Source organism: Periplaneta americana, chromosome 17 (genome assembly GCF_040183065.1).
Source record: "Periplaneta americana isolate PAMFEO1 chromosome 17, P.americana_PAMFEO1_priV1, whole genome shotgun sequence".
NCBI lineage: Eukaryota > Metazoa > Arthropoda > Insecta > Blattodea > Blattidae > Periplaneta > Periplaneta americana.
In genome coordinates this window covers 102273086-102288815 of record NC_091133.1, presented here as the reverse complement: position 1 = coordinate 102288815, position 15730 = coordinate 102273086, and the positions used below count along the sequence as shown (strand labels likewise).

Below are 15730 nucleotides of genomic sequence, written 5' to 3'. Positions count from 1 at the left end.
GTAAGATAAAGAGAAAAGTGAGGAAAAAATTAAGAAAGTAAAAAGAGAAGGAGACGAGAGAAAGGAGCAGTAAGGAAGAGAAGAATACAAGGAAAATAAGGAGAAAATGATAATCAAGAGAAGGGAGAAAGAAAAATGAGTATGAATGGAGGGGAAAAGAAAAAGATAAGGAAGAAAAGAAAGAGGAAAAGGAAGGAAAAAGAATGAATGCATTCGTCTCTGTGTCCGGACTTCATGGCCACTCTGTATGCTTCCACAGGAGCACCGGCAGTCTAATGCCTTTTCAAACTCTAGAGCTGAATTCAAACTCACCCTCGTTCAAGTTACATCAATAATGAACAGATATTCCGTTTGACATTTCCTCTGCCATAATTCCGCCATTTCGTCATAATTTCTAATAATCTTTATTGTAGTAACAATAAAAACTACTGCAGTATGACATCTCGTCCAAGGAACCAACTACTTGAGGTTCTATGGAAAAAGTAACCATGGACATGACACTATGCCAGATAGACATTTCCGTATTATTTTTTACGCGCATGAGAAACACAGCAAAAACATCATTTACTAATTTTGATTGGGAATTTGGATGCCACAGCTAAAAAGAGGTCACATAAACAGAGACAGATGTCCACAACAAGGCAGTCCAGATAACCCGGGACACGTAATATTGAGATAAATGCATGGAAACAAAAACAAACACTTTTTTTCAATAAGCGAGGAAAACTTTCCTATAGAGCTGGTTATCTGAAGAAAACTAAGCCGTGGTCTCATGGTGTAATGGTTAGCACTCTGGACTCTGAATCCAGCGATCCGAGTTCAAATCTCGGTGGGACCTAAACTGAGTTTTTTAAATTTAAAAATTGAAGATCTAAGAATTGTTATATATATATATATATATATATATATATATATATATATATATATATATAAGATGGCATCGTCATACAATATTTTAATTTTAGTTACACTACCACACCGAGAAAACTAAACTGTCAAAAATTATGCTTAATGTCCCTAATTAGGCCGCTGCTGCTGCTGCTGCTGCTGCTACTACTACTACTATTACTCCTGTCCGACCGAGTGGTTATGTGATGTACCGCATCCCGGTTCTCCCAGCCGTTTCTGCTGGTCCCTCCGTAAAGGCTGATGACTGAGCTGTTAAGGCTTTTCCCTAAAATATTTGGTGTAAGGAATTAGAATTCTACGTAATATCATGTTAAGTAACTATCACGTGATTTCCCCCGTTTCGACGACCCTGCGATATAACCACTCGGTTGGACAGTACTACTACCGTTACCACTTGCTATTACCATTACTAATACTACTGCTATTACTGTTGCTACTAGGCTAGGCCTATTACTTCTACAACTACCGCTACTGCAGCTACTACTACTGCTACTACTACTACTACTACTACCGTTACTACTGCTACTTCTACTACTACACAGATAGTAACAGTATATTCCTACTACAAAAAAGAGTAGTTAGAATAACAGTAGGTGTCAAATCTAGGGAATCGTGTAGGACTACTTAAAAAAACTACAAATAATGCCCATGGCTTGTCAGTATATTTTTTCATTAATAATCTTCCTCGTATACAATCGTGAAAACTTTGTAACTAATTCAACAGTTCATAGCATAAATACGCGTAAAAATGACTTTCATACCCTATCGGAAAGTCTATCGTGCTATCAAAAAGGAGTGCGTTATATGGCAGTAACAATTTTTAATAACTTCCCTACGGATATAAAAAATGTAACTCAAAACATAAGATTATTTAGGGCCAAAGTAAATAAGTGCCTAATATTTCACGTCTTCTATTCTGTAGGTGAATTCATGACATTCAACAACGCTTCATGAAATTGATACTAAAACTTTGTGTTGTACTAGTAGACTATATTGTAAACCTCTTCTATACCTATATATTTCAACTAGACTGTGACTATAAATTTAGGGTGCTATTCATAGACATTTCGCTAGCCCGGGCTACGAGCGTGCTAAACAGGATTCATATCATATCATATCATATCATATCATATCATATCATATCATATCATATCATATCATATCATATCATATCATATCATATCATATCATATCATATCGCTAACACTGGTTTATGAATACGAAAAACGTTAGTTCGCTGATCATCCACCGAAAGCCCGCGCTAAGAATGTCTATGAATACGGCCCTTAGACTTTATAGTAGTATTACGATTTTTTTTTTTTCGTTTGACGTGTTCCATATTCTAGCTGTGAAGCAATGTACGAATACCATAGAATGTAAATAAATACAATACAATACTGCTGATACTGCTGTCTGTACTATGAACGTAGTAGCTAGTGACTACGGGAATTTCTAAATTTGACGCCCACTGAGTTTTCAGTTATGGTAAAATGAATAATTTGATAAATGTTGGAATCTCATGATCACGGTAATTCAAACAGTGCTTAACCAAAAATAGGTACAGTGTATTTAAAATTTGTTGAAGTGTCAGACTTGATTATATTTTTGGTAAATAAAGATTCAATTATGAGTGCTTAACATATCCTAATTATATGAGCACGATAATTCCAGAGTCCATGTTCTTCATACTGAATGCGTGAGAACTAAATTAGCACTGATTAGATGTGTTACATTTTTAATGAACTACTTAAAGCAAGTCACGGAGCGTGGAAGGAACTACTTACTTACTTACTTATTGGCATTTAAGGAACCCGGAGGTTCACTGCCGCCCTCACATAAGCCCGCCATTGATCCCTATCCTGAGCAAGATTAATCCAGTCTCTACCATCATATCCCACCTCCCTCAAATCCATTTTAATATTATCTTCCCATCTATGTCTCGGCCTCCCCAAAGGTCATTTTCCCGCCGGCCTCCCAACTAACACTCTATATGCATTTCTCGATTCGCCCATACGTGCTACATGCCCTGCCCATCTCAAGCGTTTGGATTTAATGTTTCTAATTATGTCAGGTGAAGAATACAATGCGTGCAGCTCTGCGTTGTGTAACTTTCTCCATTCTCCTGTAACTTCATCCCTCTTAGCCCCAAATATTTTCCTAAGAACCTTATTCTCAAACACCCTTAATCTCTGTTCCTCTCTCAAAGTGAGAGTCCAAGCTTCACAACCATATAGAACAACCGGTAATATAACTGTTTTATAAATTCTAACTTTCAGATTTTTTGACAGCAGACTAGATGACAAAAGCTTCTCAACCGAATAATAACACGCATTTCCCATATTTATTCTGCGTTTAATTTCCTCCTGAGTGTCATTTATATTTGTTACTGTTGCTCCAAGATATTTGAATTTTTCCACCTCTTCGAAGGAAGGAAGGAAGTGGAAGGAACTACACATTTGGTAAATAATCACTTTCTTGAGTTCAAGGTTTAGAAAACAATAAATAAGGCTCAATATAGTATTGATATAGAGAGAGTGAGAGAGAGAGAGATTAAATTGGCTGGGTCACTGGCTAAGAATAAACTGCCTACTGAAGGATGCACTATAAGGAATGGTGAACGGGAGAAAGTCAGGGCAGAAGAAGGTATCAGATAATAGACTACATTAATACGTATGAATCGTATGCGGAGACTAAGAGGAAGACGGAAGAAAAGGGAAAATTGGAGAATATTGGGTTTGCAGTGAAAGACTTGTCCTTGAGCAGAAAACTATGTAAAATAAATTGATCATTTTCAAATGTAGTGGACAAATAAGATACTGGCGTGGCTCGGTTTACTCTTTTTTTTTAGTAAGTTATTTTAGGACGCTTTATCAACAGCTTAGGTTATTTAGCGTCTGAATGAGATGAAGGTGATAATGCCGGTGAAATGAGTCCGGGGTCCAACACCGAAAGTTACCCAGCATTTGCTCATATTGGGTTGAGGGAAAACCCCACAAAAAACCTCAACCAGTTAACTTGCCCCGATCGAGAATCGAACCTGGGCCACCTGGTTTCACGGCCAGACTTGCTAACCGTTACTCCACAGATGTGGACTCGGTTTACTCGAGGACCGGACCTATATGCAGTGATTGTCGAAGTACAACGGGTGAACTGGATGGCAATCATGAATCCGATACTGACAAGTGGGTCATCCTGCCTCAACCCTGACAAAGCCCACTCCCAGAAGAGTAGGTACCTGATAAACCCTACGGCTCAAAGCCCCAAGCCCTTGAATCCTATATTAGCATCGGAGACTCGTACTACCGCCAAGAATTCACCCTAGCCTACTTTTAAATATTGCATATGAGGTGAAATTATGGGGAGGTGTAGGGTGTTGGTGGCATGAAAGAGTGAAACGGGAGTACTCGGAGAAAATCTGTGAAACGTATGCTTTGTCTAGCACAAATTCTACTCCGACCAGGCCAGAGATTGTACCCGGACAGCCTAGCGCTGAGTCATAGATGCGCAGATAGCAATATACAGGGCGTTTCGTAAAATGTGGAACCCACTTCATCGGTAGACAGGAGATATAAAGCAATGCAAAAAGTTCCTATTAACATTTGCCTCATTTGATCTTGGTTCCAATTTTCATGTTTGTACGCAAGTAATGTGGAGTTGGTTACCATCACAAAAAGTGCTGAAAATGACCACATTCAGTCTTAATACCAGTCTTTGCCGTTTCGTAAACTGCCGTATTTAAATTAATATCAGGGTTTGTCGGATAAGTTGGCAGCCGTCTTGGATACTCTGAGAAAGTATTTCAATGCTGGTAATGGGTTATAAATAAGCAATTGTGGCACCACAAACAAACCCTATGGATTTACGTCTGGAGAACATGAACACTGGCATTTTCTGAGTGCACAAAAAGAGCAACAACTGATGGAAATTTTATTTTGTCTAATTAAAAACTGTGTTTGCTTGAAATAGGTCTACAGCTGTTGGTTGGACACTTTAACAGCTCTCTACATTTATTTATTATTTTAAACTTGCAGTAATTTTATAATTATTACATAAATGCACTAATGAACATCGGTAATGGCAAAGTAAATAACCACAATGTATAATGTAAAGTATGATAATTAAACAAATACAAATATAGTATTACTATTAATTACAGAAAAAAACATCTGATTGAAGTTCTGGCTGATTAGTATATCTATTATCAGACAGTACATCTCACTTAACGATGTGTCAGAGGAAGAACAATAGTTTGTATGTATCTGAAGTCTGACTACTGTAATATGTAGCTAAACGACGATGTATCCAATGGCGAGGGAAAGGAACTGGCCACCCTCCCTATTATCTCCTAGCTAGTTGCCTCATAAGTGGTGCTTTCTTGGTATCACTTGTGAGATTCAGACCTGTCTTCGGACAGTTGACTAAACAACAACAATAGAAATTCCATTGTAACGTTTATACTTTAAACTCAAAATGTATATACCTAAAACTAGTTATTCATAAATAATGATTTTTGATTATACTCTAAGCAGATGCATTATTATTTTATTAAGAAATAATTTTTAAGAAGACAGAATGTTATTTTTAACAATAAAAGTATTTTGTGCGAGATCGTGCGTATTTGCTTGTTTTCCGCACAGAACCAATACGCGGTAAGTGTGAAATACCACATTCAGTATTCCCAACGTAACACACATAACAATTTCCCTCTTCTTACCGCTTAAGCGCGACATTCATTTTACTGCTTTAGGCTTTTAACATATTATTTTTTGAGACGTTTAACATAGTAATAATTATAAATTGGAAACTTACCACTGCAATTTCACCTAAATTGCAATGTTAATTATTGTTTTTAAATATTTGCAAACATTAAGTAAAGTCTACTACTCCACGAAACTTATTGCATTCCTGATACGAGTAACATTAAGGAAGCCGTGAAAAAATCAACAAGATTCCAGACGCGGATGTTATTACTGCAATATGTTATATAAATAATATTGTTAAAATATTAAAATGAAAAATAAATCATTACATAACCTTACCGTTTGTTTCAAGTTCGCATTTATAGACTGGGGGGGGGGGGGGGAAAGACAGACGTATATCACGGCCTGATGGAGTATAGTAAACACAGAAAACATTTTAGAGCAACAATGTTGAAGAAAGATATTTTGGTTTTCCGAAGTTGGCGTCATTAAACAGAAACCAACATGGAGATTTCATTGCAACTAATTAGAAATTCGTCTTTCAGGTATGTAATAAACGATCTTCGCACAAAATAATGTACGATACACGAGCGGTATGTTTGTTTTCGTGTTCTCGGAAATTAAAAAAGCTCAACTACGTTTCGCTTTTTCAATCTTTTCCTCGACCATGAAAACGTCAACATACCGCTCTTGTAACGTATATTACTATTACGGCTCTTGTTGAATGTAGTTTTAAGCTGCATGTTATTGCTCTTGACGATACCTGTTATACCTGGATGGCTCAATATGATCTGCCTTTTATACCCACAAAGAGAGCGAAACAAATCAAACATTCGTTAAGCCAGGCAGTCCTCAAGACGGAAGAGCGTTGCATATTGCCTACAACGCCAGGCGTTCAGTAGCAATATAATTATATTGGGTGTTCAGGTCAAAGTGTGTCATGGCCCGCTGTATGCCGTCATGTGGTTAGCCGATGAGCCTAGAGAATTCAATCTTCCTACACTTCCGCAGAGGCGTATTACCTATGTGCAAGAGAAGTTGCCTAGCAAGTACGGCGTTCATTCTGAAGAGTACTTACCGATACGTACGGTAACGCCGGTAGTGGCAGGAATGTGAACTGTTTGGAAACACGTACTGAGGTGATTTTTTTTCTTACTGTCGGGATATGGGGAGAGGGTTAAGACGATTACTTACGTATTCGTTGAATTAACTTCGACTGTCAACATGGACACGGAACATTTGATTTGTATTGTGGAATGTTGCCGTACGCAACCGATGATAACAAATACCCTGCGTACGACTTACCCGCGCAAAACACAGTTCGAAAGAAGTTATGGTAGCACACAGACCGTACAGACCGCCATCTGTTGCTACAACGTTCAAGTTATACAGTACACGTTCTCAAGTTCAGATTGAACGCCTTGATTAATAGGCAACTTCTCTGACATAAAAGCTGAAACTCGCTTCAAATCCCTGACTCACAACAGTGACGTCATGACACACTTTGAAATGAACACCCAGTATTATCATTTCCATTTTTCACCAACGGTTGTGCAGGACTAATGTCATTAGATCTTGTCTGTTGAACTCACCGTCCGGAGAGAGCTGGTAGCGGCGGATGATCTCGCCGAGGATGCAGGCGTAGCTGATGACGATGACGATGAGGGGAAGGCCGTACATCATGACCATGCCAAGCACGCGGTACGTGAACTCGTGCATCTTGGTACTGAAGAAATTGAAGGACACGCACTGTTCGTACCACGTCACGTTGGGGTGGGGCTCCACGTGGAAGATCACCGCCTGCAACCAGTAACACCACATGCACTGTACAAGCGCACTCTACAGCTAACTTCACGTCCTTCTTACCTGTTCTATCACTTTCTTTAATTGATAACATTGGTGTTATCTATTTCTTACACTAGTACTTATGCTGTATAATGACAATTTAATTGCATTGAATTTCAAAACTTTAGCAACAGCTTTTATTTCCTCGAGTGTATTTTCATAATATATCGTCACTCCTATAATAACTCCTATGTGCAAAATGTAAAATTTTTCAGTACGAAGAGAAAACACATTTATTCATCCTATGGCAACCGTACATAGGAGACTGTGAAGTGAATTCTTGTATTTTCGAAACAAAGAAATATAATTACACACAGGAGATTTTATTATTTGCTGTATCACTATTTAAGCTATTTAATAAAGCAAAAATCCGAAAACCGATAAATATGTCACGTAGGAGTTATTGCAGGAACAACGACGATATATACATAAATTCAGAAAAGAAAACAAGTTTGATTGTTTTACTCAAAATTAAAATCTGCTGATTAAACAGAATATTTAACTCAGGCCTGCACAAGGTTTGCGCTCTCCGAACCGGCTCACAGCTCATGAGCGGAATGCAGATATTAGCTGCGCTCTGTATAAGGGTGGACTGGAAGAAGGGGTGATCTCGTACCAAAATATACACAAAAGGAAGTACTATTATGAGTGCTTATGAAATGAATTCCTGTTCAGTGTTTGCAAAACTATCTTGGACTATTATTAATTAATAAAGAAATATTTATTTTACAGAAGTAACAGAAATTCTATAGCTACTTAAATATACAATATCATTGTTAAATTTTTATTTATCAGTACATCAAAACGGGGTTTTATGCTGTTGGCAGCTGAAAGCAACAGTAGCCTAATGATCATAATGAAACATCAGTTACAGATGTTCGATGTCTGTCTTTATTAAAGTTGATTATAGAAAACAGTTGCTCACAAATATAAATGTTGAACCAAACATAGCAATCATTTACACAGCCAGCCTGTGTAGTCGTGGATATTATTGCTAATGTTTAGTCTTGTAAAACTCAACCAGGCTAGTAGTATTATTCAAACGATCTTTAGCTCTTAGGTCACATTGAAGATCAGTAAGTTCGAACTGTAAATCGTTAAACGTTAAATGTTATGTTCCGTCTTTTAGATTCCTCCATACTGTACTGTAGCAGCAGGTAAGCAACGTGAAACAGTTACTGAGAATAGACCTACACACTGCACTCCACTAGATAATTGAGTGGTCGTTTCTCTCCCCTCTACCCATAGCAAGTCTATGTCATTCTGACGTATCTTCCTAAACTGTAAAACGTCTTTGATCTTCCTCTCCGTTTCGGCGAGCGGTAAACGCCGCTCTCCCGCTCCGAAGGAGCGCGCGCGCTCGTTGAACGCTGTTTGTGCGGGCCTGATTTAACTGCTTACTTTAAAATATAATTATTTTACTTCCAACACTGAAAATATCACTATTAACACTTTGTAATTATTTCAGTTTTCACTTAAAATATCGTTATACACTTTAAATATTTATAATTGTCATTCTCACACGTTTAATTACACTAATGTTAATCACTGGTATGGTCATTTAAGCCCTTGTGATATTATGGATAAAGGACCAATTAGAGGAAAGTCTTTCAAGATGAGTTGAAGATGCTGGGATGCAAAGCAATATCTGACACCTCCTTATGTTGCCGATTTTTCTCGATAGTGTTGATAACTGGTTATAAGGAATGTTTTATTTTAATTACGCCAATAGCTTTATTTGAAATGCAAATAACAATATTTTAAGTAACATAATTTTAAATTATACATTATGTGAAGAGTAGTTTTAAATATTCGGCCTCAGTAATTACAAGTAATGATATCATGCCTGAAATCGAAGAGAAGACTGCGACAGGGTAACCATTGTCTTAGAGCTTCAGATACAATTTTGAAGGCCAGGTACATTTCCAAAAAAAAGTTGAAATAAGAATTTATAAGAAATAATTAAGAGAGATGTCCTGCGCCGTGGCGTCGTGGTCTAAGGCATCCTGCCTAGGACTCGCGTTACGGAATGCGCGCTGGTTCCAGTCCTCATGGGGGAAGAAATTTGCTCATGAAATTTCGGCCAGTGTATGGGACCGGTGCCCACCCAGCATCGTGATGCACTGGGGAGCTACGATAGGTAGCGAAATCCGGTTGCGAAAGCCAGCTATAACGGCTGGGCGGGATCATCGTGCTAACCACACGATACCTCCATTTTGGTTGGATGATCGTCCACCTCTGCTTGGGCATGTGGACGTGAGGCCAGCAGCGGGCTGGTCGGTCTGGGCCCTTCATGAGTTGTAGCGCCACGGATTATTATTATTATTATTATTATTATTATTATTATTATTAATTAAGAGAGAAGGATACAGCAGCGTAAATCGAGTAAAAATAGAAATGACAAAGTTAATTCGCTCCCTCCAAAAAATCGCAAATTAACCGCACGCGAATTATCTGAAGTCGACTGTACTTTTAAATCTGTTATTAGATGTCTGCATGAACAATATTGGAAAATAATGATTTCTGAAATACATAAGGAAGTGGAAGTTAAAAATGGAATATAATTAAAGTAGTTTTTATATTATTAATACATGAAATAAAATCAGTTTTATACGTCCGCGTAAAAACAGTTTTCTATGCCAAGTAATTCACGTAAAAACTTAACGAGTAAATTACCTTGACAACCCTGCATATAACTCAAGAAGTGGCCCTGGTGGTTCAATCCTGACTAAAAGAGTGACAAAATGGGTATTTGAAATTATGGAGTAAGTCTAAATAATTAGCAATTACCACTATTTACTTCTAATCTTGAGTGTTCCACTATGAATAAGTACGAATTCGTGTACGGAATATAATATTGAAACATAAGCTCTACCACTGTTAGACGGAGCTTATCATGATATCTTAAAGTGAAATGCATGAAAACGAACGTATTAAATTTACGATTTATGATCAAATGGGTGTGGTATTCTGTGCTTGCAAAGGTACTAATCAGTTATTCGTCTCATGTATCAATGTCATAGTGAGACACATTGCCGACTGTAGCTCTGTACAATATCGACGAGGTCTGGACGATGAAGCCAAAGCGTCGGCTTTGAGAGCGAAGGGAATCTCAACAAATTATATTTATGATAGAACAAAGCGCAGAACTGCCTATTCAGGAATTCATTTCCTCGAAATGTGTGTGCAAGTGTCACTCCATGAAGACAGCCGGGAAAAGATTTCGGCGCTCTACATCCGCAGGGTGGCGTACGAAATGTCATATTTCTTTTTAGTATGATACAATCACAGTCTACTATATACAGTCGCGAAGCTTGAGGTGATTTTTTGCAAATCTCGTGATAAAGCGCTCCAAGCGGTTAGCAACTAGAAACAATAGACTGTCCACGGTCGACTTTGGACTGTGTCATATTTCCATCGAGTGCTAGCTCGTTGCGTATTTCACATTGATGCTTGTGAAATGTTCGTTATTGGTTGTAATGAAAATGTTAATGGCTAAAATACAATAATTGGAATAATATTTTACTAGGGACGTAGAAAAATTAAGTTTGTTTTAATGAAATTTATTGATCACGTTTTATTTTCAATTCTGGTGGGATTATTATTGCTTAGGCCTACTTTTTTTTTTCAAAGGATATGTTTTTAATTATAGCTGTTAATTTTGTTGTTATTTTTATTTGTTACTTTACTAGAGACGTAGGAAAAGTCTGTTACAATAAAATTTATTGATCACGTTTTATTTCCAATTCTGGTGTGATTATTATTGCTTAACCTCATCCCACTTTGTTAACTACGTAAGCCTACACTACAAGTACCGGTACACGTAAGTTACTCCATTAATTCATATTTCCATTATTATTGTTGTAAAGGGAAATGCAAATTAATATTTATTGATTTCATAGTTAATTATCGCTATAATCTTGAATGAGTGAAGCGATTATAGTAAATTTCAGTTCGTTTTGCACAAACAAAAATAATATTAACCTATTTCTTGCAGGTATCTTCGAGTTTATGGTGGAATTTAATATACTTCATTAAAATAATAAATTAACTTTATGCATTTAATATTTCAATAATGGAAGGAAGGTGTTAATTTTTCCAAAAGAACACAACGAAAGTGTAACATATTTTGTCGTCTACTAGGAGAGAGATCTGCGATGATGAGGCGATAGTAGCGATCCTAGTGGTGGGCAACTACCCATGTTTGCATTTTTAGTACATATTGAGCTTCGCGACTGTATATAATAGACTGTGATACAATACTGTTATTGGTAAAATTGTTGTGTACCTTATGAAGAATGAATCACAAAGACCTGGAAAATTGTCTTGCTCGATGTGACTTCCGTTTCGTTTCACAACCTGAGACACATCCTTGAATTGGTCATTAAATTTAAGACAACTCCGCATTTTCAGATAACGTGCACGAGTTCGATTCTGATTTCATCATCATCATCATATTCATCATCATCATCATGTTACATTCAAGGTTTGGACTATGAACATGTCCTGAGATTGAACTTGATCAGACCATCTTGTTTTAGGACGTTCAATGTCTCTTCGCCATTGTCTGTAGTTCAAAGCTGACGTAGATACTTGTTTCAGGTCACTCTTAAAATATGATTCCGCCACTTCTTTTAATAGCTTTTAATTTCAATTACTGTATCTTCTTCTCCTAATTTAATTCTAATTTCTTCACTTTGCATTCTGCCTTCTGAAAATAACTCCGTAAATAGATCGAAAAAATCTCATTTGGACTCTTTCAAAATGTCTTCAATCTTTCGTTCTTAAGATCGAAGTTTCACTACCATATTTAAGGGTTGGTTTTGAAATCATTTCATGTAGTTTAAGTTGAATTTCTTGCCTCATGCATCTACTAAAATCTCTTCTGATGCATCCATTTAACCAGTTACGCAGGAGTCCACATGAAACTATCCACCGCTGTGGCTGAGGGGTTAACGAGTCTAACTCCGAACCCAGCGATCCCGGGTTCGATTCCTGGTCAGGACGAGTTGCTTGGCTGAGGTTTTTCGGGGTTTTTCCCTCACTCCTATGGATGAATATCAGGTAACTTTATCAGGCGATCATCTTCGCCACTTCCTTTCCTCCCCCATCATCCTTTCCTAATCATCCCGTTTCTGGTTTTTCAGATCACTCTACCGGCGGTCTCTCGAAGCTGCTGACTCTCTCGATCGGCCTCCTTGGAATGTAGTTCAGCGATGTTGGATGGCAAGGCGGACCTATTCGGGGGAGGAGTTTTGCCTCGGACCGACAGGGGGGCCTTGGGGGAATTTGACGAAGCAGAAATGGTATATGGATTCTGTCAGGACCGGTCGTTAAGGGAGTCATGTGGTTAGGGCTGTGGGCGTAGGGGATCTGTGGCATGCAACTCATTCCATATCGAGGGTTAGCGCAATAGATCTCAATAGGTCGCAGTGCTGGGACATCCTTGCCCCGCTAAGTTAAATTCCATTCCACACGAAACTTTTACAACTTTAGAGACATAATATCTGGATGCGGTTTTCTCATGTTAATCAGAAACTGTCAAAGTTTTCATGGGAATTTTGTTGGATTGTTGAAATGCGCTTTTTTTTTTTTTTTGTTGCTGGTGTGAATTTTGGTGAAATCTGAAATCTGACAGTGAAGGAGATGGCACAGTGTGTATCCTGTTAAACGAGACACGATCAGATACACAGGTGCAACGTCACATCCGGACCCAATATGGAAGAGAGCCGCCATCACGGCCAACAATCCGAGAGTGGCACTGAAAATTTATGGAGATTGGGAGTGTGCTGCGGTAGAAGGGCAGTGGGGAGCGAAGCAGAAGTGTGGAAGACATTGAACGTGTGCAAGGAGCAAATATGAGAAGATTACAAAGCTCATGGAATAAAACAAAAGAACGTTGGATAAAATCTGAGAGGATAAAAAGAAAGGAGGGAGCAATCCAAGCAAATATGCTTGAAATCGGTGAGACGGATATGAAGTCAAACTACACCTTCTATGCCCCATAATCCTCCGCGAAATTCCGCCAATCGCCAAATATTCAATTGCTACTATCGGTTTCGGCAATACGTAAACGGTTTAGAACGGATGTGGAGGTAACAGGAGTATTAGCAGATTATTATATCAATGTACATTTCACTGTATATTTGTTAAAAGTGTTACGGCTGTGACATGGACTGAACACTTCATTTCCACATTCTTTCTTTTATCAAGAAGGATGTTGGCATTCCTTCACTTGTTAAAGCATGGGGGGACATATCAAAGGACATATTTTACAGTTGAGCCGAACAGAATATTAGCTTATTTATAAAAAAAATAACACCTGCTGAACTTGACTACACTTCTGAAATATTCACAACATGAAACAATGTGTAATCATAATAATATGAACAAAACAGCAGATAAACACACCGGAAAAAAAGATGAACTATCGGTAATCTGACGGCCATACTAGTACACCTTTTCGGTTCCATCGTTTCAAGCTTATGGCCCAGGGTTGGATAAAATACTATCAGGTATTAGTTATTTGTGCCACGTTATTAGTGTAGTTCGATTCTGATTGGTCAGTTAAGTATCAATAAGCTTGTTCATTGGGTTAAAGACGTTCGCGTGGAATGATCGTCGTATTTACTTGTCAGTAGGCACTAGTACAGTATAGTACAATGGTGTTTATTGTTCTCATTACTGGCACAAATGTTTGTGCTGGATGACATACCGACAAGAATCGCTGCAAATTTAATAACGCTTCAGATCGATTGAGAAAAAAATATATGCGACGTTGCTGTCTGAGATATTATCGCATGCAGCATCGCATCGCCATTACGGTAACGAAGGCGCTGATTCGAGATAAGCGAGAGCGTCACCCCACCTCAGAGGACACGAGTCCTTAAATCATAAAAACATCTGCGCCACAACGTCAACACTCGTGCGTGCTTGTTCGTCTATGTCCGTGCTTAAAGCGCTGGCAAAGTAAGTATATTTCTATATATAGACAGTACATACACGAAATGATACCGGAGGAATTACTACTATTACATACACCGAGTAAACAACGAAATATGCTGTGTTTTAGAACATGAAGAACAGAAAGTACAATTAATTAAAAGTATAGTGAGATTAATTTCTTGCTGTCCCGCAGCTAACAGTTTTCGCGCAGCCTGGTAAATTAAATGACATTCCTTAGCCGGGCTAATAGAGGAAACATAGCTTACAGTACAACACTGATACAGACTAAACACTTTCCAACCTTAAGGGGTGAGGTACAGCTTACAGCAGCAACATTTTGGAAATATTCAACATTTTTTCCTTCCATTACTATATCTTATACAATAATTAAAATTTGTGTGTGTAAAATATTATATTCTGCTATATTAAAAAATATTTTTGCGATTAAAAAAAATTATTTACATTTTTTTTGTTTTCAAAATTCAGTTCACAGTGCAGTGATGAAGCTTTTCCCACATAACTAAAAAACTATCCAACATTATGTGATGAAAATTTTGTGTGTATTTATGCATGTCATATCTACAAAATGATGCAAGATCACTTCTCTACCTTTGATAGATTGCCTGATAAAAAATAAATTCATTTTAAAAAATGGTCAAATATCAGTATTTTCTTCTAACACAAAATAAAAAAAAGTATTATTTATTAAGGAATGTAGTTGAAAAAGCATGATTGTAAACATGAGTTTTAGCAATAAAATAAAAGAGAGAGAACATGAAAAATTTGACAAGTTTATGAGTTGTGAGGGAAACGCTTCATCACTGCACAGTAAACTGCCACCATTTTTAATTTGAAAAAAAAAAAATATATATATATATATATATATATATATATATATACATATAATTTTTTTAAATCGTAAAAATATTTTTTTCATATAGCAGAAGGACTGTGTTTTACACAGTTTTACACATTACCAATTTTCATTATTGTGCAAGATACAGTAATAGAGGAAAAAATGTTGAATGTTTCCAAAAATTTTACTGCTATAAGCTGTACCTAACCCCTTAAGAGCATTCTCGGAAGTGCCGCGTGGTAAAGATTTGTTGTGGGACAGCAAGGGAATAGCCTTACTGTGTAATGAAAAGTACAGTATAACACGACAAGATGTGACAACAGCTAGGCCTACAAGTTATACCCATTTAAAAATAAATAGAAAATATGACAATTAAAGTTAAGTAAATGATTAAACTATGTAAGTTTAGATAGTGTTAATGTGAAAAATCTAATTATCGTGTACGAGAAATGGTATGGAGTAGCTACATTTCCAA

General features: G+C 37.3%; 1 protein-coding gene and 1 non-coding gene across 4 annotated transcripts in view; one reads left to right on the top strand and one right to left on the bottom strand.

Moving 5' to 3' along the window:
- Window positions 1-15730, bottom strand: part of LOC138692696 (adipokinetic hormone/corazonin-related peptide receptor variant I-like) — a 118725-nt gene that overhangs the window by 13575 nt on the left and 89420 nt on the right. For all 3 annotated transcript variants that reach the window (XM_069815829.1, XM_069815828.1, XM_069815830.1), the window contains exon 6: window positions 7202-7409. In XM_069815829.1, coding sequence (XP_069671930.1) covers window positions 7202-7409 — 208 coding nt within the window. The remainder of the gene's footprint in view (window positions 1-7201; window positions 7410-15730) is intronic.
- TRNAQ-CUG (transfer RNA glutamine (anticodon CUG)) lies at window positions 767-838 on the top strand. Its single transcript has one exon. It is a non-coding gene; the product is annotated as a tRNA-Gln (tRNA).